Here is a 26,224-nt window from a genome sequence, read left to right on the forward strand (position 1 = left end):
GCGTCATTGCACTCACACGCGCTTGCGTTTTTCTCCAAGGATGTAGGGAGAGTTGTCGCAATGAGCAGGGCGAAATATCGCATCTTCTGGTCCATGTGACAGGATTTCCTCCGCCTCGATAAAAGCTCGTCGCACTCGAAAAGCAGCCGCGGAGCCATCCGCCCATCGATAATTCTGCCGAATGCGTGACAATGAGTGCAATTAGATTGATTGCTCTTTTCGTTTTGGCCGCTTCTCTGGCCACCGTGCAGGCCCGCTTGCCGCGTCGACACCAGGTCCTCTGCTCCAACCTCAAGCCGGTCAGCATTGTCGATCAAAAGGCGGTAAGTCGATTTCAAAATGAGCATTCAAAAAATCTCTCGAATATGAAACCATGACACAATCCGTAAGATTGAAAAAAAAAGAAAAATGTTTCATAATATTTTTGTTAAGGTAGAAAAACGTTATTTGGATGTTTTCAGTATTTTTAGAGTGCCCTAATGTTCCTACAATGATTTTTTTAATTCAAATAAAACACAGAACGATAGAAATTGCATCATTATCAATACATCAATTTATAAAAAGCATTTGACTGTATTGTTAACCAAAATTAAAACAGATAAATTAAATGCTTAATAGTTTAAAGTCAGTTTGCGTTATTTGTATCGACTGCTCTACTTTCAGCTGGAAGGATCTTGGCTGACCGTGGAGTCAATCCTGCTTCGAAATGGGTACCCTGAGTCAAACGAAGATTCTCGAAGCAAGGTTTGCGTTCGCACGTCGATTTTTGACGCATCGTCAAGAGGCCTGAGCATGCGATCAGACATAAAAAGAGGCGCGGAGAAACGGAAAACTGGCGTGACTAAAATCGAAATATCTGACCCCTTGGAACCCGGACGATGGACCTTGATGGCTAAAAGACCTTCCACTCTTAGTAAATTCTTATTTTATCTACACTACCATTCATAATTTAACTTCTTACAAAATGCAGAATTATTCTACAAAAATCTTATTTGCCAGCAAAATGAAATTAAAATTTAAGGAATTTTAAAATATTTTGTATCTCTATAGAATGGTCATGGTTAAACCCGACGAATGAAGTGATTTATTAATTAATTTCAAACATAAATAATAAATCAAACATAAATAACTTCTTCTTCTTCTGTCTCTGATCGATTCTTTAGTCATAAAACAAAACTTGATTTTCAGATTCTGAATTGATGGTAGTTGCCGTGAGATCCAGCGAATTCCTTGTGCTGGCCTACTGCCAGCCGCTCTCCCTGAGTGACGAAGGAGAAGCCGATAGACCCGCCCTCTGGGTCAAAGTCCTCGGGCGCCCTTCCGCCTACGGAGGAGTGTCCATCAGCACCAGGGATCTGCACTCGCTGAGGAACCGTCTGTCCGAAATGCTTGGACTGCGAGAATTAAATTCCGTGCGCTACGACACTTCATGCTAGATCGATTTCTCGGCATTTTATAATTGCTTAAGGCATTTTTATCAAATAAACGTATCTTTATTTTTAAATATAATATATTCACAACTTTATACAGTTTGGCACACGCAAGTACTCTATCGCGTCTCATTCATTTTAACCTGGGAATTTTTTGCCGATTGTTCTTTTCAAAAATATTCTGGTTCGCGTAATTCAAGCATTATGTTTTGTACATTGTTGGGAAAAACACCAAGCGCAGCTATTAGCAATCACCTCACGTCAGCTCTTTGACGTTCAAATCGCTGCGCCGTTCGCAACTTCGCTGGTGGCAGTCTTGCTGTAACCTTCGGAAACTCGGAACTCTTCTTTTCTTCTCCGCAAGAATAAGAAGGCGCCTATCGCAATCGCTGCGACGATCACCGCAAACACAACAAACGCGATTACTCCACCTACGGACGAGCCCGAATCCGAACCGTCCTGAGATGCTGCAGGGGACACTATCAACTCGCACAGCTCGCCTGGAATGTGGAAAATGGAAGAAATATTAAAATTGAGTGGCAATTTTAAAGCAGTGAATCCTATAAGGAGTAAGTTGACGATTTTGGCGCTTACGGGAGAAAATAGCATTTTTGCGCGTTTCCTAGAAAATGCTTCTTAAAACGCCTGCCTTGTTCGTAAGAGTTATTCGTTGAAGCCGTTGAAGCGGAAAAGTTATAAGGAATGCTAATGATTATGCGAGTAATTTTAAGCATTTAACTCAACAAACAAATGAAAAAGGGATTTCTTGTTTGTCACTTTACCTATTCAATCCATCTAATTGTAACAAGCACGTATATGCCTTACGTTTACAGTTGGTTGAGCGCACGCAAGAAGTGAATCATGAATATTGCATTTGGCGTGTGTGAATTCATTACAAGTGAAGGCTCTGTACTAAGAAGAAGTAGAAGTAATTATTGTTTGCCTTATAGCTATAGAGCTGAAAAGTAGTAGCTTGAACGTAAAGAACGAAATAGAGCTCAGGTGTGGAAAGAAATAATTAAAAGGAAAAATCCGTAAATCGTAACCGTAATAAAATCACATCAACAGAAAGAAAACTTAAGTGTCACGTCAATTATTTGAGAAAAATTATTAATTTTTCTACACGCTGCAAACTGTATTTAGACACTGTCAGGCCTATACTTATATTTGTCCAATAAATATTTTCCTATGGTTATACACAACATTTTTGTGACTTTAAACCAACCAAAGGTTAATATTTTAGTTAGACTTAATAGTCAATATGAAACAACGCGATAGAATTTCACTCTCGCAATCAATCAATTTAAAACATAATAAATAATTTAAGTTCATTCAGAGTAAATTATATTCTATAAAAGGGAGAAACACAAAAATTAAAGAGAGTGCCTAAATTGAAGAAATTCAAATGTGTCGTCAATTTTCATATCCTGCGCGTTGATTATTGCTAAAAAATTAATTAACTAAAAATTGATTAGAAATATTATTTTTTTTTTCAAAAATCAACTATATAATCAAACCTTTAGGTTTCCAAATGTGCATATATCTGTTCTGCAAACTGAACACAATATTCAATATAAAAATCATCTCACCTTCAAATCCATCCTTGCAAATGCAGGAGCCGTCCTCGTTGGAGCAGGAGGCCTCGTTGGTGCAGTTTAGCAGACACTCATTGGCGCAGTCGACGCCCCACGTGTTGTCTGAGCACAGCTCATTACAGAAGCGGCCCGTCCAGCCGGCGGGGCAGTTGCAGGCGCCGTCCACGGGGTCACACTCGGCCCCATTCTCACACAGGCACCGCGAGATGCACCCCTCGCCGTACGTGTCGGATGGGCAGCTCTCGGAGCAGTCGGCGCCGCTCCAGCCCGCCGCACAGGAGCAATTGCCGCTGACGGAGTCGCACTCGGCGCCGTTCTTGCACTCGCACTGCTGCGAGCAGTTGGCGCCGAACTTGTCCGCCGGACACACCAGGTCGCACTTATGGCCGGTGTAGCCGTGGCTGCAGGAGCAGTGGCCGGTCTGCGGATCGCACTCGGCGCCGTTGCTGCACTCGCACTCACGCGCGCAGTCGTTGCCCCACCGGCCCTTGGGGCAGTCGGACTCGCACTCGGGGCCGGTCTTGCCCGGCGGGCACAGACAGCGACCGGTCTGAGGGTCGCACTCGGTCACCGACTGGCACATGCACTTTTGGCTACAGCGCAGACCGAATCGGCCGGCGGGGCACTGGCTCGCGCAGTCGCTGCCCTCCCAGCCCGGCTGGCAGATGCACTCGCCTGTAAAAGGGGAGGTTCAGATTAATCTCATTTTCAGGAAAGCTATGCATTTGAGGGTGCGGCACTAATATTTAACACTTACACGGTTCTCAACCACACCCGCTGGATAGAAATTTTAACGCTTTGATTCAAAAATTGTGCTTGAATTATTTATTAGGTTATAATTATGGTTATTTTATCTGAATAATAATATATGTTATGTGTGTTAGGATATTTGTATATCTTCATAGAAGTAGGATTTATGTATGAGGAAAACAAATGAAATCATCCAGGAGAGTGATAAATTGTAAACAGATGATATTGCATGCAACGAGCAATAATGCTTACAATTTGAGAGGGGGACTTGTGCGGCCAAGGCTAAAATGTGTATCACGCTCACAATTCAGCTGCATGGTAAATAAGACTCACTAACTTTAGATATTAACTGTGCAGAGTGTTACAGATGATAAAAAAATATAATTGAATAACTCTTTAAAAAAACTTGATATGCGTAAGCTACCAAATGGCTATAGGCATTTCCTGCCAGCGAAATGTATTCAACTCTGCGTAGTTACGCTAAGGGCTGCTTCTATTATTAATTTAAGGAACGAAGAAACCCCACTCAGGATTAATCCTCGGTAGAAAGGTGTTTGGGCATGGAATTAGTCAGGATCGTAAGAGGTACGAAATTGAATAGTTATATTACGTTTTCTGATTTTTCTCAATTTCTTTCACTCGTTTAATTTTACGCGAGTTCCCAAAAAAATGAGGCAGTAATTTTCCAGTTTTTAAGCATGAAATTAAAAAAAACACCAAGAGTTCCTTAATTCCAGCATTAAAATCGCCACTGATGTTCAATTGCTTTTTGGAACTTAATTAAATCATCGAATGATGTGTAGGCATGCAATCAAAATCAAAATGAAATATATACATATTAGTTAAACATTAATTTAACTAATAATTTCTAAGATTTTTACTGGGCTGGATGAAAAATATCGTTTTTAACCTTTTTGCGCCTAAACTAAAAATGTAAGAGAATTTACAAATTTTTCACCCTGTTAATTCCACCCGTATACATAATTATTTAATTTTTTCTGACGGGACTTGACGCTTGAATAAACAATTATTTATAGTATTAGGTAGGATTTGCTCTTCTCAGTCAGTGTCACGCTCTCCCACATATCACAATGAAGCTTTAAGATCGAACGCAGGGGGAGTTTAAATCCCTGGCAACAGCATCAATCAAAAGATCCGTTTTCCCTTTTGATAGAAACAGTAATCTCGGCCCCTCAGCAGCGGCTTTCCAGACCATTGACGGGCGCCAAAAAAGCTAAAGGCATTCTGGCAGCTCAGGCTACTGGCTCGCCGTGTTTTGGGAGAAGCGAGAGAGTGCCAGCCAGCCCGCTCTGCTCGCCGAGCAATAAAAAAGAGTGGAAAATAAAGAGCAGCGTGCATACCTGTTACATGATGGCATTCTCCATTCCGGCACTCGCAGGTGTTCTCACAGTCTTCTCCAAACTTGCCGTCGGGACAGGGATGCACACAGAGCGGTCCTGAGAAACCTGGCGCGCAGCTCACCTCGCCCGTCTCGGGGTCGCAGCTGCCAACGATTCCTATCGACAAGTCGTGCATTAAAAAATCAAATTGGCACTTACTTGATTTCAGCGTCACTAAACTTACTTGTGATCTCAAAGAAAATAAAAATACATCTATGAATTACTCGAATTGACATTTAAAACTTTAATATGCTCAAGTAATTGCAATTTTATTCAACTAAAAATAATTTGCATTGATTTTTTATTTAAACTGTGAAATCAATGGGCTTAATCTGTAACGGTAAAATTAAAAGCAAGCTGAATTTAATTTAATATCCATCTAACCTTTGTGTTTCGGGCAGCGTTCCTTGCAGCCATAACCATATCTCCCGTTGTCGCACAGTTTGTCGCAGGTTTCGCCCTTTTTACCGGCCGGGCATTTGCATTTTGCTCTCTTGGTGAAGTAGGATTTCGTGCATGACGCCCCTCGCGCGCAAGGACAGTTTGAATTGCAATTTGAGCTCGTCTTGCCAATTTTGCATACGCTCTCACATGAAAATCCTGTTAAGGAACAATAATAAAATAAATAATATGATACAGAGTGCACGTGCTGCTAAATAACACGTACGCATAGTTTGGTTAGCAAAGAAGTGATAGAAATTTTTAAAGTCATAATAGGTTGGGCAAACTCAAGCATGAAAATAGATCATTGATTTTGAAGGACAATTTTTTATAAATCATTGAAAAACATTTAAAATAATTGATGTGGAGGATGAATTATTTATAAAGTTATTTCAACATTTGTAGCCATTTAAAATTTTAGATAAAAAAAATTATAAAGGCAAGTTTAGCTTAAAATGTCCAAAGAAGTGCAGGTAGTTAAAAAGCAGCTTAAAATATCACTAATTTTCGTGAAAGACGGCAGAATGAATTAGGAATGTTCTGATTTATTTATAAAGTGATTAAATTTGAAATAAGCTATACTAAAATCGAAATTAAGTTTCAGCAAATCTCGTTTTCACTGCTCTCGTAATTGAAAAATTATGTTTTTTGCATATATAATCCACATCTTCTCTTTCAGTCTTGGGACTGGACTTGAGACTACAAAAAAGCTAAGCATTGTTAAACCCTATACATAAAATTAACATAATAATCTGCTATGTATAGAAAGTAAAAAGAGTTCAAGTTATCAAATGACACATCATACCATGGAAGCTAGATTTGCACTTGCAGTGTCCAGTCACGTGGTCGCAGCTCTCGGTGTTGTCCCAGTCGCATTCGCAACGGTGGCGGCACTGCTGTCCAAACATGCGGGCCGGACACGCGTCCTGGCAGTGGACGCCCGTGAAGCCGCTGGGGCAGAGGCAGGTGCCGTTCACGGGGTTGCAGACGCCGCCGTTTTGGCAGTCGGGACACTTGAACTCGCAGCCGGTGCCGTAAAAACTGTTCCCGCACGGATGCTCGCAGCTAACGCCTTCCCAGCCTGCAGATGACGTGCACGAAAAGGGCAAAAAAGAGTTACATGCGAATCGCTTTGAGGAGGCATTTGGGGCTGTCAGTTGCGTGGAATGTGCCGCGGAAAGACTCTCACGAATTTCGCAGGCGTATCAAAGTGACATTTATCATAAGTGTGAGATATAGAGCTTGGTCTGCATTCCACGAGAATAATAACTAACTTAAATTTCCATACAAGGCAAGTGAGATAAAAAGTAGGCTACCACAAAAAAATTAATTTTATAAACGAGTCCAACTTTACAACGAAGTTTCGGATACATATAACCTTTATTGGAAAATGAAATTAAAATTTTGGTTTATTCACGTTAGGCGGATAAAAAACTTGAATCAAGTCCTTGAGTACAGTTTTTCTCCCTGAACGATTTTCAGGTGTGGTTGCTATTTTGGGCTGATGTGGCGTGCGAAGAGCATAAGCACGTCACGGAAAACGAATCGCGAGTATAAAAGCTGCGCTGTGCAGAGCGGTGCTTGACCCCAACGCGAGTGTCAAGGTCGCCGAGCTTTTGAATTCGCAGTGCATGAAACAGGCGGAGTCCGCAAATTGGACGTTTATGCAGACGCCGTACCTTGAGTGGCTTATTACAGGCAAACACTCTAATTGCTAATTACTTCTGCTGAACTGTGTAATTACCTATGTAGTTCACACCATGCAGCAATATTTTCCTACAAGGAAATTCAGGTCATAAATTTTACGATGCTCAATATTTCTCAATATTGAGAAATTGAATGGAAGCATTTACTTTGCTTTGTTCCCATTGTTCATCAACTTTAACATTAATTTTTGTTTGTGTGTGACCCAAAGTATTTTATAATGGTCCTTATCAATTACACTTCATGGATAATAAAACTGAAGACTTAAAACTGGTAAGGTGCACCTTTTTCTCCATTTTGAAATTAAAACGAACTACTGGGAGAGATTGTTGAGTAAAAACTACCTGTTGTGGAGTAAAGTATTGGATATTACACAGACCACTGAATGCCAACAAGCGTTTTCAAACTTTAAAGTGACGACAAAAGTTCATTGCTGTCAGTGGCTCCTGACGATATTGATCAAACTTTCAATTGCTTAAATTTTTTAACAGTTCATTTATGCTGCAATAAAATAAAAAATTTTCTAAGCAACGAGGATCAAGTGTGTTTTTAAAATCGAAGATATATGAACCCACAAAAAGGCTTATATTAGGAAGTTTTCCATGAATATTATGAAACTTTTGGGCTTTAGATTGTTGCAATCAACAATATATATCGCATTTTGACTTAAGTGTTGAAAATTTTAAGACAAAAATGCTTTTATTTTGGGCTATTCACAAATCAGTCAGCTAAGATTCCTAGGTACATTCACGACCAGATTTTAAATTTTACTGACTTCTCCGCGAATTAAAGGGTATTCGTGTCAATACAACAGATACAAACGAAAACGCACGAGGAAGATGATTATTTTCATTTACCTTCCTGATTCCTTTGATATCCAATAAGACCTTATAAAAGCTCCCTGATTTGCTCGAATTTTGCCATTATTTTTGTTCATTTTAAGATTGATTGTTGCTGTCCATTATTGTCAGGACGCCACTCTACATTTAAAAAATATTGCTGCACGCTTTCAACAATTAAATGAGTTGCTAAATGTCAAAGTGGAGGCAATCGTGTGCTTCAAAGAGATATTCTTCTCTATGCCCGTTTATAACAAAAATAGCATGTTGATCATCATATATTTATCAATTTAGCAAGTCAGGAGCAGAGAGAATAAAACTCATCGCTCCATTTGAAAGTGTGGGAGTTCCGGAAATCCGTTTTCAAGAAATCTTTATCGCGTCTAGAATAGTTTGCAGCCAAATATCTAAATTTAAATCAGACCTTCTCAAGCCCCTCTCAAAAGAAATAAAAAAGCACAACTGCGTTTTTTAATAATTCATTTATTATTACTCTTTTAATATGCTCATTCCGTCGAAATCTGGCGGAATCTGGCGAAATCAGCATTAATTTTAAACCAAATTTACCTGCGAGACAGGAGCATTGTCCGGTCACGGGATCGCACTTGCCGTGGACACAGTTGCACTCAGCGGCACAGTCCTGTCCAAAGAAGCCCTGGTCGCACTCAGTGGCGCAGTTATCGCCGGTGCGTCCCGCCGGACACGGCTCGGCGGCCAAGGCGGACACCAACACCAGCAGCAACAACAGTGAGACCGTCACGGTGCCCATCTCGAAAGGTACTCTTCGACCGAGAGCGTTTCTGGCTGCTGAGTGCGTGCGTGCCGCTCTCGAGGCAGACCCTCCTTCCACCAGCGGACCCCTCCGCCGCCTCCTGGCGCCCGGCACGCGGATAATAGCATTCGTTAATTGCCAAACAGGCCTTCCATGGTAATGACACATCGCTTTGGAAGGACGCTCGGATGCTGGGTGCGCGGCCGCTGAGGGACGCGGGAAAATTTCTCGCAGATGATGCGCTTATCTCCGCACTTTTTTGCAATCACACGGATTATAAGCTTTGTGTGTTGCCTGGAGTTGGTTTGAAGATGAGACTTCTCAATTAGTCAAGAACACCAGAGTGTACCTTTTAATTTTTACAGGTATTTAATTAATCGCCATATTAATCGCCTTGCTAAAAAGAGACATTACACATTATGATTTAAATATGTTCGTAAGAATGTATCCATATTATGTGTTTAAACAATTTTTGGTGTTTTATTTATTTTATTTAAAGTTGTTCGTCATCACTGATGCACAAAAATAACAATGTGTGATTCTCCAGAAGAAGCAGTAGCCTTCCACGAAGTGATTCACGCTCGAGCAAACGCTGATAAATCGCTTGCTCACCCTCATAATTACGCCACACGTGATACAGCGGCGAGAGCGCAATTTATCAATTAACGCAAACACATAAGGCTCTTCTCTCCAGCATCCCTCAGCAAACACATATGCGGCTGGTGTTCTTTCCACAAAAACTTTATTGTGTGAATCATTCGACTGTTGTCGCGAGCATTCAAAGCAAATAATAAACTACCAGCATATCGCGAGAAACAAAAACGATGATAGCCATACTGCATGCTCAAAAATAAGTATATTTTAATAAATTGATCATGTGTTGAAATCAAATTTAAGGTTTAGACGTCTTTGTTTATCATTGTTTCAATTGAACGCCATTCAGATATTTTGAATTGAATAAATAGTTAATTATATATAAAAACGTTTTTTAAAGGAGTGAGACAATAACACAAACAAGACAATGAGATTGTTACTGCAGTTGATTTTTCGTTAAGGATCGCATCAAAGTAAAGGAATTAGTCTCGGTATTTACCTACAATTGCGATTGGCAGATTCAGGAATGGAAGGCTCGTTAAAAGCTTTTCTGAGCACTTCTTTGTTTGCCTGACTGAAGTCGCTCTGCATTGCCACTTGCTTGTTTCCAGAATCTTAGTTGACTGAACTCTCAAATAATGTGCAACAATTGTAAGAAAAGGGCCTTTTATTTTCGTTATTTTTTTTATTAGCAGAACAATTGTTCCTTGTCTACAGATAACTTTGTCACAAATACATATTGTGATAAAAACCAATGAAAATTTCATAAGAAAAATATCTCAGTAAATAACTATATTACAATATTATTCCGGGAAACATAATTAACATCAGTCAATTTATAAAAAATAATTGTCAAAGAAGTTAAATACAGCTTCCTTAAAACTTATAACTTTCATTAAATGTAAATTTAGCATCTCTGTCCAACATTGATTTCTAGCAACAACAAGATTATTTTACACTGTTTTTGAAAAAATCGGGCTACCCGTGCAGCTGCGGGCTCTCTTACACTTGGTGAGTTTGAGCTTGCATGTCCCGCATTTATAGATAATAAATATGCTACCAGACGATTGTGTTGAATCAATTATGCTCTCGGTTGCTCGTTGACAAAGCATTATCGTGTCCAGTTCTATTTGCATGACGCGTCTTTTGCGAAATAGCGCCAATGCAGCATACCTATGCAATGAGAGAATAATTATAATTCCCTACTTAATCCTTATCCGTTCTGCTTTTCTCTGTATATATTAGCGATTACTAAACTCAACCACTTTTTCAAGAACAAACCGATCAATGCTCAGTGTAGTTCTTCGCACCATGAAAGTATAATCAGCTTAATAGGAAACCCTATACACTCTTGAATATATAAGTTTTGATTCAAACGTTTTTATAAAAATATGGTAACAGGACACATCATGACAAGGTTTAATTCATGGTCAGCAGATTAACAAAAAATTGTTAGCAGAGTTAAAATAGACTCATTTTCGTTTATTTTTCCTTGAAATGAACATTAGTTAAAGGTAGAAAATAGTGAAAACTATTTACCAACTAAATTTTCTCACGCGTAAAAGCTCATTAAATTTACTTTCGAAAAGAGATTGTTCTAAAAATTTGCACGTTTTAAAATGTTAATGTTTGCACTGAAATCCTTCACTGATAATCCAGGTAAAACCATAATAAAATTAAAAATGTAGTTGTTTGTTGCGATCCCCCGTAGAGAAGTAACCAGGAATCACATACATGCACCATAGGAAGTCGTGATGTTTGTGCGACGAGACACGAAAACTTACTCGCTTTGGCTATAAAAGGCAGAAGAGTTTAGGACTTGTCTGACCCTACGAATATGATGCGGCGCGGCGCAATTAAATGGTCAGCTCCTCGAGTTGTAGGCCTTCAACACAATTTTGCAGAATGTGGTCGCATTAGCATCACATTCGCGACTGGCTTACCACGCTGGCAGTTAGGTTTGCATTCAAACACTCGCACACAAAGCGAGCACCTAGTGACACTTGACAATTGACGAATGAAAGCGAAACATAATACCTTTGCGATGACAATTATTGACAGTTTTGTTTTTTCAAACTTCATTGAACTGCAAATCAAAGGATTAAATTCCATAATATTATGGAAATGTGCATCATTACGCAATGATGATGCAAATTTACCGTGCCTTTTTTAGAATTATCGTCTCGAACGTATTTATGACGTGCTACCGGGAATTATATCAGGAAAATCGTTGAAACCGCACTTTACGTGAATGAGTAACTTCATTTCTGCTTCCATTCATTATATCCGTACTGTACGAGTTGATCGTGTTTATTTTGGATAATTTAAGTTGGTTAATCAGCGCTACTTTGAAGTTTTAAATTTGTATTAAATTGGATTTTTCGAAAATATGCACAAAAATGAATTACACATTAAAACACCACAAAAACTACTTCAGAAAAATTTATTATGATATAAAATACTATAATCACAGGAAATATTTAAGTTCGTTTCAATTAGAGTTATTTCAAGCTGAAGGGAACTCGCCAACATTGACAGAAAACAATACTCTGTGATAAAGGAATTTATTTATGTTTTTAGTTCAACGTCGTACTATTTTGAAAATGCTTTCAATCAACTTTTCTTTATTGTATTAAAAATATATTTAGCTATTCATCCGCATCGCTATTTGAGTCTTCCAAAAAACAATTGGTTTCATTTGGAGACGACAGTTTATAAGCGAAACTAACAACGGATTCCGTTGTTGATGACTCATGACCATATTTCGTTTTATAGTATTTGTAACCAAAAATTGCAACTACTATCACTGAGAGTAAACATAGACAAACAACAGTAGCCACGATAGCCAATATCAGATGAGATGAAGATCCTGAATCGTCCACGTTAAAAGTAACAGTTCCTAGGAAACAAGCATTCCATGAAATACAAACGCAGTTAGAAAAATCCTCTAATTACCATTGCAGTCATCATTTTCCTTCAGACACGGCTGCTTGCAATCGTCGCCACTCCATCCTTCTTTGCAGAGGCAGTTGCCATCAACGTTTGAGCAAAATCCCTCGTTGGAGCAATCCAACTGGCATTTGTTAGCACAGTCCACACCCCAGGTGCCATCCGAGCAGGGCTCACTGCAGAATTCTCCGATGTACCCGGTCGTGCAGTTGCAGGTGCCGTTCACCGGGTCGCAAGTGGCCCCGTTCTCGCACAGACACACCAGTCCGCAGCCCTCGCCGTACAAGCCCTCGGGGCAGCCCTCCAAGCAGTCGTCGCCCGTCCAACCGGCCGGACAGGAGCACTCGCCGGTGCGGGCGTCGCACTCGCCGCCGTTTTTGCAATCGCACTCCTCGCTGCAGTTGGCGCCGAAGCGGCCCTGCGGACACGGCAGCTCGCACTTGGCGCCGACGAACCCGTCCGCGCACACGCACTCGCCGTCCTTTGGGTCGCACCCGCCGCCGTTCAGACAGCCGCACTCGTGCGCGCAGTCCTGGCCCCAGCGTCCCTGGACGCAGGGCTCCTCGCAGGTGGGCCCGAAAAATCCCGGCGAACACTTACAGTCGCCACTGGCTGGGTCGCATTTTCCGTTCACGCATAAACACTTCTTCAAGCAGTTTTGGCCAAAGGTTCCGTTCGCACATGGCTCCGAGCACGAACCTCCTGTCCATCCTGGAAGGCACTGGCAATCACCTGAGAGTATTTTTAAGTTCAAAATAAATCAAACAATCTGTTTGAGTGGCATAATTTAATTGCATTATAATTTCAAAAATATTTAATGGAGGAAAAACTTAATTTAACCTGTTATAAAATTGCACTCTCCATTTTCACACTCTTTGCACACTCTGCAGTTTACTCCATATTTCCCAGGTGGGCATTGGACTGTGCAAAAAATCCCCTCGTATCCAGGTTTGCAGAATGATCTCCCGGTAATAGGACCACACTCTCTATCGGAACCTATAAATCATAATATATATTTTATCATTTGTTACTTATGAAATGTGATCTCACAAACCAACACTCAATACACACTGTTGCTTGCAATTGTAACCAAACGAGCCAGGGGCGCATGGTGTTCGGCAGTTACTAAATTTAACCCCTGCTGAGGCGCATTGCTGTTTGCATCTTGCAACTGAAACGATAACACAAATTAACTTGAATTAACACACATCTTTTTATTGAAAACAATATATTTATTTCAATATATTTTCAAGAAATGATTTAAGTTTTTCTTACATTCACGACGGTTATAAGAATATAATTCGTTGCAATTGCACATTCCGGTTCTTTTGTCACAGCCAATGAATTGCTTCTGACCGAATAAAATGTAGTATGATGTGCAGTGTGCTCTGCAGGTATTAGTACAATTCAATCCGTAGAAGCCTGCCGGACACGCTTCGTCACACTTTTCCCCTTGGTATCCAAAGCCACAAGCGCACTTCTCAGTTAAAACGTCGCAAAATCCATATTGACCACAACCACCAGGACAAATCAATTCTGGAACAGCCCTTTCGCAGAAAATTCCTGTCCAACCTGTTGCAAGGAAAACGTATTATAAGTCTGGCGACCTTCATAAACACATGCAAAATGTTTGATATTACCAAAATCCTGGTTTCTTTTTGTTTCTAATTTTTATCGATTTTTTATACTATTTTGATACATATATATTTGTTTTATTCATTTGAAAATATTGCTTCCTGTTTGATAAAAAATTGGTAGTTTACCTTTTTTGCACGTGCAAGATCCGTCACTTTTAGAGCAATTTCCGTTTACGCAAGGACAAAAAACACTAACGTCAACACGGGAAATTTCTACAGTAGACTCGGTGTTACCGAGCACGGAAAATCGTAGGGTTGACAACAAAAGGAAAGCTTTCAGAAGCCACATCATCTCAACTCAACAGCTCATTTGTGATTATAGCACTGCGCCAGAATAAGCATCCCGTTTGCATTTGTTGATAAAAAATGTATTGATTCATAACATCCGTCTCCCCATTCTGTAAAATAAAAATGGTTCCGTAAATAAATCTGAAAATTACACAAGTATAGAATAAACTGTGTTGATTGCTTAAATGAAAAATGAAAGGACATATAGGAACTCAAATTGAGCAAAAATATTTTTATAGGCAACCCTTTAATGTTATTTTTAATTTTATAATTTTGAATTAAAATTAGGATATGCAGAATACTATTTCTCTTGAGAGACTAAGAGGATCCCTACAAGCTCAAAAATTGTTTGAAAGACGAAGAATCGCTCATTTTTCATCTCGTATACAGTTACAATATAAATTAACTTCTTTTAAATTGAGACAAAATAAAGCACACAAAGTTAGATGTTTCATAGACGAATTTCTGTAGCAGTTTCCAATTATCAAAGCAGAGTTAGCTCTTATCTTCACTGCTTGCTAGGAGAGCAGAAATAATGGGGTGCGTCGAGCAATCATTAAGAGGAGAGACTTGTCAGCATAATGTGGCTGCTAAATGTTGCTCTGTTACTGTGGACACTAGGCGCTCATTCGTTTGCTCAAGAAAAGTATGAGGGAAACGTCTCAAATAATTTCAGGACTGCTTTAGAAGCCATTTGCCCTTGCGAGCACGGATATTGCGACGAAAGAGACGGCTCCTGCACGTGTGAAAAAGGTATAAAATAATAGTTTTTCCTCCCTCGCTCTCTCTGATTTAAATATTCCGCTGAAGAGTTGTCCAATTCATTAATTCTTTATGATCCCATTCATCAAACGTAAAAATTAAAGCAGTTAGCTTTAAAAAAAAATCATCATCATCTGCTTAAAAACCACGGATGTAACCTTAATGTGTAAAATATTTCTAATGTGCAATTATTTCCTAAGGATGGTCTGGATTGCACTGCGAGAGATTTGCTCGAGAAGAGCTTTGTCATGGCGGATGCGGCCCGAACGGCTTCTGCAACATATTATCAGGAAGCTGTGGCTGTGGAACCGGCTATTATGGGGAAAAGTGCGACATTGAGTGTCCTAGAGGAAGATACGGCATCAATTGTGCTTATGAGTGCAATGATCATTGCACATTTAATTTTCATCCTAACAGCCAATACAACAACTTAAATTTTGATGAAACCAGTTTTGGATCTTGTAGCACACATACAGGAAGTTGTATTTGCAGTGGCCTACAATACCAGTCTTTGACATTATGTGAGCATCACTTATTTGTGTTTAATAATTTAATTGTTCAATAATGATATTTTAATTGTTCAATGATGATATTTTAATTGCTAGAAATTTACTCATCAATTCAATTAATGAGTTAGGGCTTTGATTTTTTTATTCAAATTATGCTGAGTTTTTTATATTTGTTATACTTAGAAGATTTTCAGTCCAATTCATTCCAATTGGAGGCTTAAATTGGGTTTTAGATGCAATTTATTTGTTCACCTTCATAACTTTTCATGATATTTATGTTTTATGAAAAACGTCATTTTCTTACCAGTTTTGTAGAAGGCTTCATTTTCTTGACTAGAATATTTTACAAGAAGGTATAAATAGGTGTTTTCAAGAGAGATTTGATGTAATCAGTAACTTTTTTAAGTTTCATTAGAGCACCAAATTATTATTTTGTTGTGTGGTTTGCGTGGTAAAAATGTGTCGAAAAATCCAAGTTTGACGCAACAACTCGTTGCATTTTTTCAAATACGCGGGGTAGTTATTTATCTTCTCAGCATTCACAAAAATGAGATTTACTCGAGCTTTAATGATGCTTTCTAGAATAATAAACTGAATTGGATGATTTCAATGAATCTTCGATTTTCTCTTTGCAGATAGAGCATGTGTTAGAATGTGCGCGTTCGGAAAGACTGGCTTTCGATGTCGGGAATTCTGTCCACTTGGCACGTTTGGCTACAATTGTAAACAAAAATGCCTGATAACTGTTGGTAACTATAGTATATCTTGCGGTTAACGTTCGTGGCTAAACTATAAAAATTTCAGGTACGAATGGGACGTGTGACCCAACATCAGGAAGATCGATTTGCAAACCTGGATACAGGGGAGTCTTTTGCACTGTGCAGTGTCCAAGTGGCACATACGGCCCAAATTGCAGGAAAAGGAAGAATTGCAATAATGGCGAGGCAAACTTTATTACAGGTACATAATTGTTTCGAAATATTTATCCGTGGAAATGCTTAGCATAAATACACAAATGTTATGTCTCGTTCAGAGCTGCCTAAAATTGAATATAATGATTTGTATAATGTTTTGTGAAAGTTTATTTTCTTGTATGTAACTTTTAAATAAAACATGTTAATTTCAGGTGATTGTCAGTGCCTCCCAGGATGGACAGGAGTTTTGTGCTCGGAGCCGTGTGCGAACGGAACCTTTGGCCAAAACTGCTTGAAAAAGTGTTTCTGCGTGAACGGAAAATGCGACCCAGCCAGTGGCGACTGCACGTGTTTCCAGGGATTTTCTGGACCAGGCTGCGAGGAGCCCTGCGCCCAGGGGCGCTGGGGCCAGGACTGCGCGCACGAGTGCGGCTGTCTGAACGGCGGCGGGTGCGACCCAAAGGACGGCGAGTGCGTGTGCGCGGACGGGTTCGTCGGCGCCAAGTGCGAGCTGCCGTGTCCGCAGGGCCGCTTCGGCGCCAACTGCAGCGAGGAGTGCGATTGCAAAAACGGCGGCGAGTGCGATGCCCGCACCGGCGAGTGCTCCTGTCCGGCCGGTTGGACGGGCGACGACTGCTTGGAGGGCTGCCCCGAGGGCTTGTACGGCGAGGGCTGCGGACTGGTGTGTCTGTGCGAGAACGGGGCCACTTGCGACCCGGTGAACGGCACCTGCAACTGCACGACCGGGTACATCGGAGAATTCTGCAGTGAACCCTGCTCGGATGGCACCTGGGGTGTGAACTGCGCCAACGAGTGTCAGTCTAACTGCACAAACGGGGGGTTTTGCTCAAACGTCGACGGCAGCTGCCTTTGCCCGGATGGATGGATAGGGAGGATATGCGAGAACACTTGTCCCCAGGGGAAATACGGCACCGACTGCAGATTTTTTTGCGAGATCGACTGCCACAGTGGCTTTTGCAACCACATAAACGGGAGGACGTGTGAATGTGGTAAAAACTATACAGGTGCGTTCACATCTCCACAACCCATAAAACAAATTAAACATATTATTTATTGCTATATTTCAGGAGACTCTTGCGAAACACCTTTATTGATAAATCAAGTCAACAATCTTCACGTCTTTTTGGTTACGACTGCTGCTACAGTCTTTATCAGCGCGCTGATATACATCGTAGTGACCTTTTTCAAAAAATATGCACTGCTAAATTTTTCCGTCAAAACTGGAGGATGTGTAGATGAACCTAGTCTTACGTATCAATCTCTCAGGGACGATGCAAAGCTTTTAGCACAAGATTCTGAAGATACGAATATATCAACATAAAACGGATCTATTTCTGAATAAATTTGACTAGCATTAAGTGTTTGGCTTTTATTTTAATTTTCATTTAAGTTATTGATTTATTTATTGATTCAATTCAAATCCAAATTTTGTGAGCCAAAGCGCACGCAGAGAGTACAGCCCTATAATGATTTCATTTTTTCAAAATCGATTATGCTAATAAATATTTAAATCAGTGAGGTTTTGCTGCTATAGTTTAGAACTATTGTGCGAATTAGCTTATTTCTATCTAGTGTGAATAATACATTTTTAAATATAAGCATTTTGCTACGACACAGACACTTATAAAACTATCTCACAAGGATGTTGGAATTGCACTTTATTTGCGTGTGTCTTATTCGGTACAACGTTGTACCTGCCTAGGGTATCATTGGTAAAATAAGAGAACAGCTGTTATTTTGTTCCGTTGATAAGCTACTTGGAGTGCTTAAAACTGAACTTTGCAACTAAATTTTTGAAGTATTTTTATTTGTTAACTATTGATTCAGTTGTTGCTGTATGTCGCAATAATAAGTTGAGTACAAGTATTCAATTTATCAGTAGGAAAAATGCCAGTTTCCTTTCTGAGCCAATGATGTGCGCTTTAAAGGGCTTCTACGTCTGCAGTCTTACTCATCTTTTGGTGCTCTACCAATATGACATATCTCTGTTCCAAGCATTTTTCTTCATAGTACTCGCCCACAAAACCCTTGGTTTGGTGCAAAACACGAATGAAGAATTCTGCCTCTGCAACAATGGAGTCTGCAACCAGACGAATGGAGCTTGCAATTGTGAAAAAGGTAAGTGTTTAGAATCTATTGTAATTAAATTATATTTTTTTTGTGTTGGAGCTATATTCAAAGGAATCACGTTTCTTTCACTAACATGCGGACTGGCGTTTACTGCGAAAGGGCTGTATTGAATATCCTCGAGGTTTACGGTTCAAACGGAGTTGTGACTCTTTATAAAAAAATGCATTTGTGAAAATCTTGTTGGCTATGAGTTTGATTGTGAGTTAAGTATATTTAAAAAACTCAAGTAAGTGATGTTGCAAAATTTAGTCAACTGCATTTTAAGAACAGCAAAGCTACATCTGTTCTAATACTTATTAGTACTAATACCTAGTACTAATACTTATTAGTACTGCCTTGATATTTGCAAAGCTCTTATTGGAAAAAAAAGTAATGCACAATATGTTTCCATGTTTTTTTCTGTACAAGTATAAAATAGTTTGGTCGCCAGATATATGATTTACAAAACTTTGGTAAAGTAATACGCCGAATTGAATTTAAAATACGAGCGTTGACGATAGTAAACACCTTTTTTGGAATTAAATTATAGATTAGAACAAAATACACTCAAGATGGAATTAGATCACAACATAAACACAACTTGTTATTTTATTTTACTGTACAAGAAAATTAAGGCTAAAATACAGAAACCGTGAGCTAAAAATAAGTATCTCTTCAAAAGGCGAAGTCATTGTTGAAGCCCTCTTCTTCGTACTTCTGCACGTTGGAAACTGGAGTAACTTTCGGTTTTGTTCTTTTGAACTTCATCCTGCGGTTCTGGAACCACACTTTGACCTGCATCATGAATATAAACATGGTTTTAGAAAAGTTTTAACGCGCATATTGGAGCGACAAACCTGTTTTTCTGTCAAATCAAGCGCCACTGCTATTTCGTAGCGTCGCAGCCGGGTCAGGTAATTCGAACGCGCGAATTCAGACTCAAGATCTCTGATTTGTTGTTTGGTGAACGCTGTGCGCTGGTTGCGTGCCTTGGTTCGTCTGCTGCTCGGCGAATTTGCCACTTCTGAGTCTGGCGAGTCTGCAAAAAAGAAGACAGGGGATGATAATAAAATTAGATTACACGATGGGAAATAGTAATAGATACGGGATCTTAAGAAATAAGAAAAAAATAACACGAATGAATCATCAGCAGTTCGCAGAAGGGCACCACTCTCTCTACTAGCGCTTTTTCTCCACTCAGAACATGATTTTCCAATAAATTTGTTGTCAGGGGTGTTTCCTAAGAAACACATGTCACGTTGCATTGTTGAAAAAACGCGACAAGCGTGACTCAGTCATGCAACCTCATAAAACTCAAATGATCCACTAATACAAGCCGCGAGATTTATGTGTGGTACATGTGTTTGCTGTTTTCTTTCTCACTTCTTGTTTAATTGACAGCCGCTTTTTGCAACTTGTTCAGCGCTGCTATCAAGAAGTGTGAGTGACAATCAAAGTTTCATTCTTGAAATCAGAGCAAAGGTTTAATAAGTGCAAATGATACCAATTAATTTCACAATTAATATTGCAATAAGAAACAAAAACGGATACAACGACATAATGTAGAATATTTAATTAATATTAAAATATTAAATTTAAAATTGATTTATACTTTTCTGCAAGGTTTTCAATCTTATCAGTCCTGCAGCTCAAGTATAGCTGAATGACGTACGCAAAAATTCTGAGTGATTTTATGGAATGAAGACTAGATGACTTGCAGAAATTGTTTTAAGTAAGATTAAAGTGGAAAAATGAATCGGCTAGTATTTAGGGAAACCAAAAATTATTTCTTCCTTATGATATTGCGGCAGACACTTTATTGCAATAGACTAATAGAAAATTGTGTTATTAATCTCTGTGCACAATATTTTACTTCTTTGCATTACTGCGGCTGTGCAGTAATAGGAAAATTTACTGTACTAACTAGAGATTTTATTTGTCTCTTCAGCATACAAAATAAATTTTGTTTCTTGGTGAAATTGTTTAATTTTTGTTTTGTGCTGCATTATAATTTGGTCTTCAAATATCTACACTTAATCCCTGGGAACATGGAGCGTTGTTAAAATCAGTTTAAAGTCATCTGTTTGAATCTGAATGTGAATGGAAAATATTCCCTGTAAAATATGTCTATTTTTAAATTATATTAAATAAAAAATCACTGCAAAAAGGGAGAGTAATAATCTTGGCAATGAGCGAGAAAAACAAAAAGATTTTGGGAATAAACAATTAAGCTCTATATTTTTTATAAATTCTAAATTTGTTTGGCATTTTAAAAGATAAAAGAAAACAATTTTTCTTAATATTCCATGATAAATATGCATATTAAATATCTTACCCCGGGGAATTGGTGCTAGATAAGCTGACGTGCACTCTGGCACGAACGGCTGGTTGTGTTGGTCAGTGACGGTCCAGCCTGCGTTAAAGAAGCCGGCGACGGGCGTCTCGCAGGAGCTGACAGGTAGGTGCCCCCATGAGCAGCCGTCGTACTCGGGGGTTGGCGGGTAGTATAGGTTCTGCGGATCGAACAACATCTCCGAGGCGGCCAAGTCCATGGTCAAAGTTCAAATGAGCCGCACATGAACCGCAGATGACACTCTGGACCGGCACGAAGAGAGATAAGAAGCCAGCAGTGTCAACAAAGGGCGGGGCCACCGTTCTCTCCGTGTCACTCGCCAGACTGCAGGCCTTGATGGATGCTGCCAGATTAACAATTGGTCAAGATTTCGAATGTTTTCCTCATTTTATATATAACAAGTTCGATGCTTCTTGTTTGTATATCAATAGAGAGTAAATAAGTTTTAAGGCAAGTTGGCAAATAAAAGCAACTTTTTTACTCGAATCATGGGTGCATTTATATTAATCCAATTTTTTGTTGGTTTTAATTCAAATTACCATACACTCAAAAGTTGAGAATTCAAATTAAAGAAAAACAGCATGACTTTGTTACGAGTTATTTTTATAATTTGGTACTTCTTGATTCTTGCGATTAATCATATTGATTTATTTAAGACCATTTAAAGAAAGCGAGAACAAATTTATGAGAGCAAATATACCATAAAAAGATTGATAATTGCAATTTTAAGTAATCTTGTGCCGAATTTTATTTGAGTTAGACCCATTTATTAATCAATGCAATATCAAATATTTAAACTATTAGTTATTTTTTTCATCTGCAATGCCGTTTTCAAATTAATTTAATTTGCTTTGGCCATACTCAAGGAAATTGAAACTGGTGCTCGCCTTAAAGACTTTAAATGTATAGATTACTCAATTTAGGGGCGCTCGGTAAATATACAGGGAGGGGCATAATTGAACGTTCAAAAAGAACTGAACACCCCGTAGCGTGAGGTTGGGGTAGGATCAAAATTCCAACGGCGCGTCGTTCAGAAACTGTGAAAGTTTTTTCGGTGAAATTTTCAACCCTCTCGACAGAGCGATTTCATCGCTGCACCCCAAAATCCAACTTTGAAAAAAGTTTCTTATGGGAATCCCATGTTAAACCACTTTGAAAAAAAGTTTCGAAAATTCAGCGTGCGAAAGTGTTTATAAGACCAAAATTTTGCGCTGATTCCGATTTTGAGGTCCGTTTATTGTTCCGGAGGCCGGGGGGGTTGTTTTGTTGGGTGGGAAGCTTGGCTCACAGGGGATGACGGTCAAAATCAAAGTCTGCAATAAGTGTCGTGCCGCACATGTTTCCGGGGGGAAATTTTCCGCAAAAACCAAATTTGAGATTCAAAATTCGAAATTTTTAAGATTTTGAAGAAAATTCGGTCAAAATCCGAACATTTTGTTACCCTCCGGGAACCGCATTTCCGAGGCGGTCGAATGTCATACATCTCGACAAAAAAACATGAAATTCGGTTTGTGGGCACAAAACAAAGTGCTGAGCAGGAAAAAGTGTGGTTTTTGAAAATCAGACCAAAATTGTTCATTTTCATAAGGGGTCCGAGTTTGGCCTTGCAGCTCGGCACCTATGGGTCCGAGAGCAAAAATAAGCACAGATTCTGAAAGCTGATGAAATTTGCAATCTTCTTCATGAGGAATAAAAATTTCCTCCGCCTTCGAATTTTCCGGAAAATTCAATTCAAAAATCACTAGACTTCTTGGGAAAAGGAAAAATATCGATAAAAATTTTTCAAGATAGCCAAGATTTAGTACAGGTCTTCATCAACATTTGATGAAAAAATAAAAACATTCGTGCAAGCCGTTTTTGTGCTGCGCGCGATTTCCCAAGTGTCCAACTCAAAAAACCAAAAAATATCGAAAGTGTCCGAAAATTGTCCAGTTGCACATTTTTGGACTCGTCATGAAGTGCTGATTCCAAAAATGTTTGATTTTTAAAAATTAGAGCATTTTTGAAAAAGTTATGGATTTTTGAACTTTTTAGGACATTTTGGAAAATTTTAACTTTTTAAAAATAGCGTAACTTTTCGAAAAATGCTCGGATTTTTAAAAACCAGACATTTTTGAAATCAGCACTTCATGACAAGTCCAAAAATGTGCAGCTCGACAATTTTCGGACACTTTCAATTTTTTTCGGTTTTTCCAGGTGGACACTTGGGAAGTCGCGCGCAGCACGAAAACGGCTTGCACGAATGTTTTTATTTTTGCACGAGAAGTTAATGAAGATCTCTGCTAAATTTTGGCTATCTTGAAAAAATTTTCTCGATATTTTTCCTTTGCCCATACAGTTAAGAGATTTTTTACAGGAATTTTCCGGAAAATCCGAAGGTGGAGGAAATTTTTTTTCCACATGAAGAAGATTGCAAATTTTATCAGCTTTCAGAATCTGTGCTTATTTTTGCTCTCGGACCCATAGGTGCCGAGCTGCAAGGCCAAACTCGGACCCCTTATGAAAATGAACAATTTTGGTCTGATTTTCAAAAACCACACTTTTTCCTGCTCAGCACTTTGTTTTGTGCCCACAAACCGAATTTCATGTTTTTTTGTCGAGATGTATGACATTCGACCGCCTCGGAAATGCGGTTCCCGGAGGGTAACAAAATGTTCGGATTTTGACCGAATTTTCTTCAAAATCTTAAAAATTTCGAATTTTGAATCTCAAATTTGGTTTTTGCGGAAAATTTCCCCCCGGAAACATGTGCGGCACGACACTTATTGCAGACTTTGATTTTGACCGTCATCCCCTGTGAGCCAAGCTTCCCACCCAACAAAACAACCCCCCCGGCCTCCGGAACAATAAACGGACCTCAAAATCGGAATCAGCGCAAAATTTTGGTCTTATAAACACTTTCGCACGCTGAATTTTCGAAACTTTTTTTCAAAGTGGTTTAACATGGGATTCCCATAAGAAACTTTTTTCAAAGTTGGATTTTGGGGTGCAGCGATGAAATCGCTCTGTCGAGAGGGTTGAAAATTTCACCGAAAAAACTTTCACAGTTTCTGAACGACGCGCCGTTGGAATTTTGATCCTACCCCAACCTCACGCTACGGGGTGTTCAGTTCTTTTTGAACGTTCAATTATGCCCCTCCCTGTATAAATCGCTTTTATAAACACAATAATTGCATAATATGGTCCCTGTGCGGCCTGGTGCGTCCATGTTATCCGTTCGCGGTGTTATTGGGACCCGAGTTTCAGCATTCGTGCTAGTGCAGTGCGCGCCCTTCCTCAGACAGGGATAAAAAAGAGCAAAAAAAATCAGGTTTTGAATGAAATTTTCCTGCTCATACAACCTCAACGGATGCTTTTAAAATTGCCATAGATTCTATTTCTCCTCAAAAAAGCCCTCTCTGAGTAATTAAACACCAGTTGTTAGGAATCCGTGCAGATGTGTGACAAAGACTGATGACTCTGGTCTGCTTGTTTTCTCAGCCTCAAAAACGCGAGCCTGTGTATTTTTGTTTGTGAAGGTGTGTTCGCGACAACCACTTCCGCACCCTGCACACCAGACTGCGTGGCGACGCTGTCCCACTCCATCTCCCTATTTCTGTGCAGCTATATAGCGAGTAAATCTTGAATAAGCCAGAGAGACAGCTATAAAGCTTTTTAATTTTAATGTGTAATTATGTTAAATGGGAAAAATGAGAACGTATTGCGAGAAATTCACACGGCACTAAGCTGTTAACGGTTTTCTATCAGATGAGTCAAAACTCAAGATTTTCATGATTATTCGCTTGAGCGTTAGTGATTTCAATTTTCATTCAATTTAAATATAACATAGTCACGTCTCATGTAGAAAAATAACATTATTTATACCGTCTCATGGCTTATTCAGTGATTTATATCATGACTTTTATTAGGATTTAAAAGTAAAATAAAAATTTTCTGGTCAAATAAGACCCCCAAAAATACACAGGAATAAAAAAACCATTAAAAAAGAAAAACAAAACTGGAATAATATATATATTATTTAAGATTAAGCAAATGGAATATACTTTATTACCTGTAAATTTATTTTAATTTTTTAATTTTTATATTCTCTCCTGTATTGTTTTAAAAACGCAAACCACTAATGCAGCACAGTAAACAATCATCATAATTAATGATGGCATGACTTTTGAAAGAGGACCTCATGAACGAAGGCACTCTGCTATATTAGACATGCTATATGAAGTCTCCCACGAACCTAGTTTCGCTCAATGAATTCTGTGCCTGCTGCCTGTTATGCCGTATCAAATTTCATATATTTGCGTCGCTCGTAATTTACTTCTTGCACAGGAAAATATCGCTTTTCAGGAAGCAATATGAAATAGAGTGTGGATGTTTTGAGATCAATTTCATTTTTGGACTGTAGCCCAGCCACCCGCAACCCAAGAGACGCTAATATTATGCTCAGTGAGCGTAATGCTTCCTTGCAAGTAGAATAAAATACACTCAAAAAGACTTCAGTAGATAATCTTGAACGAAGAAGAGTGTTCACTTTTTTTAAAGTTTGCTATTTCTCTCTGTAATTTTAATTTAGTCATTACATTTTTGTGAACAAATTTTTTCAAATCGAAAAATATTGATATCTTGCCTATTTTATGATAGTAGTTCATTATTCATGCTATCATTATCATGCGCAATAATGTGAAAAATTAGGGAGAGAAAAAAATTACAAAAAATAGGGATACATAATTCACAAAATTGATAGGCACACACATTGTGCGGTTGTAATTTGTCCTTTCACTACAGTATTAATTAATTAATTAATGCATATATTCGTGAAGAATTAGACGGTTTATCATCAATGTAAAAAACATCAAAGTTTTGATTTGGAATTCGTTTCAGTGTTTTGCGCCAGCTTTGCGTGTGAAGAAAGGCTAATCAATCTGTACCTCGATTGTTTTGCTTCAAACAAACGTCGACAAAGCAAGAAAAACAAGAGAAGCGTGCTGCATCTACCCGGGGACAAGCACGCGATGACTCATTTACTGGTGATGAGGATACCAGAACAAGCGACTCACCCGCGCAATGTGACAATAATATCTTTGCCCACGCGCGGCGATATACTGCGCTATCACTGAGCCACTTAAAAAAATAAAGAGACAGCCGCACCAGTGCAGAAGG

The 26,224-nt window shown here is 39.1% G+C and overlaps 5 protein-coding genes across 5 annotated transcripts; 2 read left to right on the forward strand and 3 right to left on the reverse strand.

The window, feature by feature from the left end:
- The first annotated feature begins 16 nt into the window (after positions 1 to 16).
- Positions 17 to 1,547, forward strand: LOC135935352 (uncharacterized). The gene is made up of 3 exons (XM_065477618.1): positions 17 to 323; positions 664 to 913; positions 1,189 to 1,547. The coding sequence occupies exons 1-3, from the start codon at positions 192 to 194 to the stop codon at positions 1,434 to 1,436; spliced, it is 630 nt and encodes a 209-aa protein (XP_065333690.1). The 5' UTR covers positions 17 to 191; the 3' UTR covers positions 1,437 to 1,547.
- LOC135935349 (multiple epidermal growth factor-like domains protein 11) lies at positions 1,472 to 8,985 on the reverse strand. The gene is made up of 6 exons (XM_065477615.1): positions 8,727 to 8,985; positions 6,422 to 6,697; positions 5,560 to 5,775; positions 5,137 to 5,292; positions 3,020 to 3,700; positions 1,472 to 1,930 (listed from the first exon to the last, which is right to left on the reverse strand). The coding sequence occupies exons 1-6, from the start codon at positions 8,926 to 8,928 to the stop codon at positions 1,707 to 1,709; spliced, it is 1,755 nt and encodes a 584-aa protein (XP_065333687.1). The 5' UTR covers positions 8,929 to 8,985; the 3' UTR covers positions 1,472 to 1,706.
- A 3,040-nt stretch (positions 8,986 to 12,025) lies between these two features.
- Positions 12,026 to 14,429, reverse strand: LOC135935350 (multiple epidermal growth factor-like domains protein 10). The gene is made up of 6 exons (XM_065477616.1): positions 14,238 to 14,429; positions 13,750 to 14,046; positions 13,529 to 13,645; positions 13,315 to 13,470; positions 12,481 to 13,206; positions 12,026 to 12,424 (listed from the first exon to the last, which is right to left on the reverse strand). The coding sequence occupies exons 1-6, from the start codon at positions 14,401 to 14,403 to the stop codon at positions 12,174 to 12,176; spliced, it is 1,713 nt and encodes a 570-aa protein (XP_065333688.1). The 5' UTR covers positions 14,404 to 14,429; the 3' UTR covers positions 12,026 to 12,173.
- A 442-nt stretch (positions 14,430 to 14,871) lies between these two features.
- Positions 14,872 to 17,943, forward strand: LOC135935764 (multiple epidermal growth factor-like domains protein 10). Its single transcript, XM_065478316.1, has 6 exons — positions 14,872 to 15,152; positions 15,362 to 15,682; positions 16,306 to 16,419; positions 16,475 to 16,630; positions 16,797 to 17,609; positions 17,673 to 17,943. Exons 1-6 carry the CDS (start codon positions 14,981 to 14,983, stop codon positions 17,924 to 17,926), a joined length of 1,830 nt encoding a protein of 609 aa, XP_065334388.1. The 5' UTR covers positions 14,872 to 14,980; the 3' UTR covers positions 17,927 to 17,943.
- A 1,346-nt stretch (positions 17,944 to 19,289) lies between these two features.
- On the reverse strand, positions 19,290 to 21,332 carry LOC135935739 (homeobox protein MOX-1-like). Its single transcript, XM_065478287.1, has 3 exons — positions 21,050 to 21,332; positions 19,572 to 19,753; positions 19,290 to 19,509 (listed from the first exon to the last, which is right to left on the reverse strand). The coding sequence occupies exons 1-3, from the start codon at positions 21,264 to 21,266 to the stop codon at positions 19,390 to 19,392; spliced, it is 519 nt and encodes a 172-aa protein (XP_065334359.1). The 5' UTR covers positions 21,267 to 21,332; the 3' UTR covers positions 19,290 to 19,389.
- Between the last annotated feature and the right edge of the window lie 4,892 nt (positions 21,333 to 26,224).

Source organism: Cloeon dipterum, chromosome 2 (genome assembly GCF_949628265.1).
Source record: "Cloeon dipterum chromosome 2, ieCloDipt1.1, whole genome shotgun sequence".
Lineage (NCBI taxonomy): Eukaryota > Metazoa > Arthropoda > Insecta > Ephemeroptera > Baetidae > Cloeon > Cloeon dipterum.

What these genes read in the sequence shown, in the direction of transcription:
- LOC135935352 (XM_065477618.1), top strand. Translation starts at nt 192, where the DNA reads ATGAGTGCAATTAGATTGATTGCTCTTTTCGTTTTGGCCGCTTCTCTG. An exon ending in GCATTGTCGATCAAAAGGCG is followed by an intron (nt 324 to 663) that starts GTAAGTCGATTT and finishes CTCTACTTTCAG; the next exon opens with CTGGAAGGATCTTGGCTGAC. An exon ending in TAAAAGACCTTCCACTCTTA is followed by an intron (nt 914 to 1,188) that starts GTAAATTCTTAT and finishes CTTGATTTTCAG; the next exon opens with ATTCTGAATTGATGGTAGTT.
- LOC135935349 (XM_065477615.1), bottom strand. Translation starts at nt 8,928, where the DNA reads ATGGGCACCGTGACGGTCTCACTGTTGTTGCTGCTGGTGTTGGTGTCC. An exon ending in ACGCTGCCCGAAACACAAAG is followed by an intron (nt 5,293 to 5,559) that starts GTTAGATGGATA and finishes ACTTGTCGATAG; the next exon opens with GAATCGTTGGCAGCTGCGAC. An exon ending in AGAATGCCATCATGTAACAG is followed by an intron (nt 3,701 to 5,136) that starts GTATGCACGCTG and finishes CCCCTTTTACAG; the next exon opens with GCGAGTGCATCTGCCAGCCG.
- LOC135935350 (XM_065477616.1), bottom strand. Translation starts at nt 14,403, where the DNA reads ATGATGTGGCTTCTGAAAGCTTTCCTTTTGTTGTCAACCCTACGATTT. An exon ending in ATCTTGCACGTGCAAAAAAG is followed by an intron (nt 14,047 to 14,237) that starts GTAAACTACCAA and finishes TCCTTGCAACAG; the next exon opens with GTTGGACAGGAATTTTCTGC. An exon ending in TTCTTATAACCGTCGTGAAT is followed by an intron (nt 13,646 to 13,749) that starts GTAAGAAAAACT and finishes TTATCGTTTCAG; the next exon opens with TTGCAAGATGCAAACAGCAA.
- LOC135935764 (XM_065478316.1), top strand. Translation starts at nt 14,981, where the DNA reads ATGTGGCTGCTAAATGTTGCTCTGTTACTGTGGACACTAGGCGCTCAT. An exon ending in ATACCAGTCTTTGACATTAT is followed by an intron (nt 15,683 to 16,305) that starts GTGAGCATCACT and finishes TTCTCTTTGCAG; the next exon opens with ATAGAGCATGTGTTAGAATG. An exon ending in CGAGGCAAACTTTATTACAG is followed by an intron (nt 16,631 to 16,796) that starts GTACATAATTGT and finishes TGTTAATTTCAG; the next exon opens with GTGATTGTCAGTGCCTCCCA.
- LOC135935739 (XM_065478287.1), bottom strand. Translation starts at nt 21,266, where the DNA reads ATGGACTTGGCCGCCTCGGAGATGTTGTTCGATCCGCAGAACCTATAC. An exon ending in TCTAGCACCAATTCCCCGGG is followed by an intron (nt 19,754 to 21,049) that starts GTAAGATATTTA and finishes TCTTTTTTGCAG; the next exon opens with ACTCGCCAGACTCAGAAGTG. An exon ending in TTGATTTGACAGAAAAACAG is followed by an intron (nt 19,510 to 19,571) that starts GTTTGTCGCTCC and finishes TTCATGATGCAG; the next exon opens with GTCAAAGTGTGGTTCCAGAA.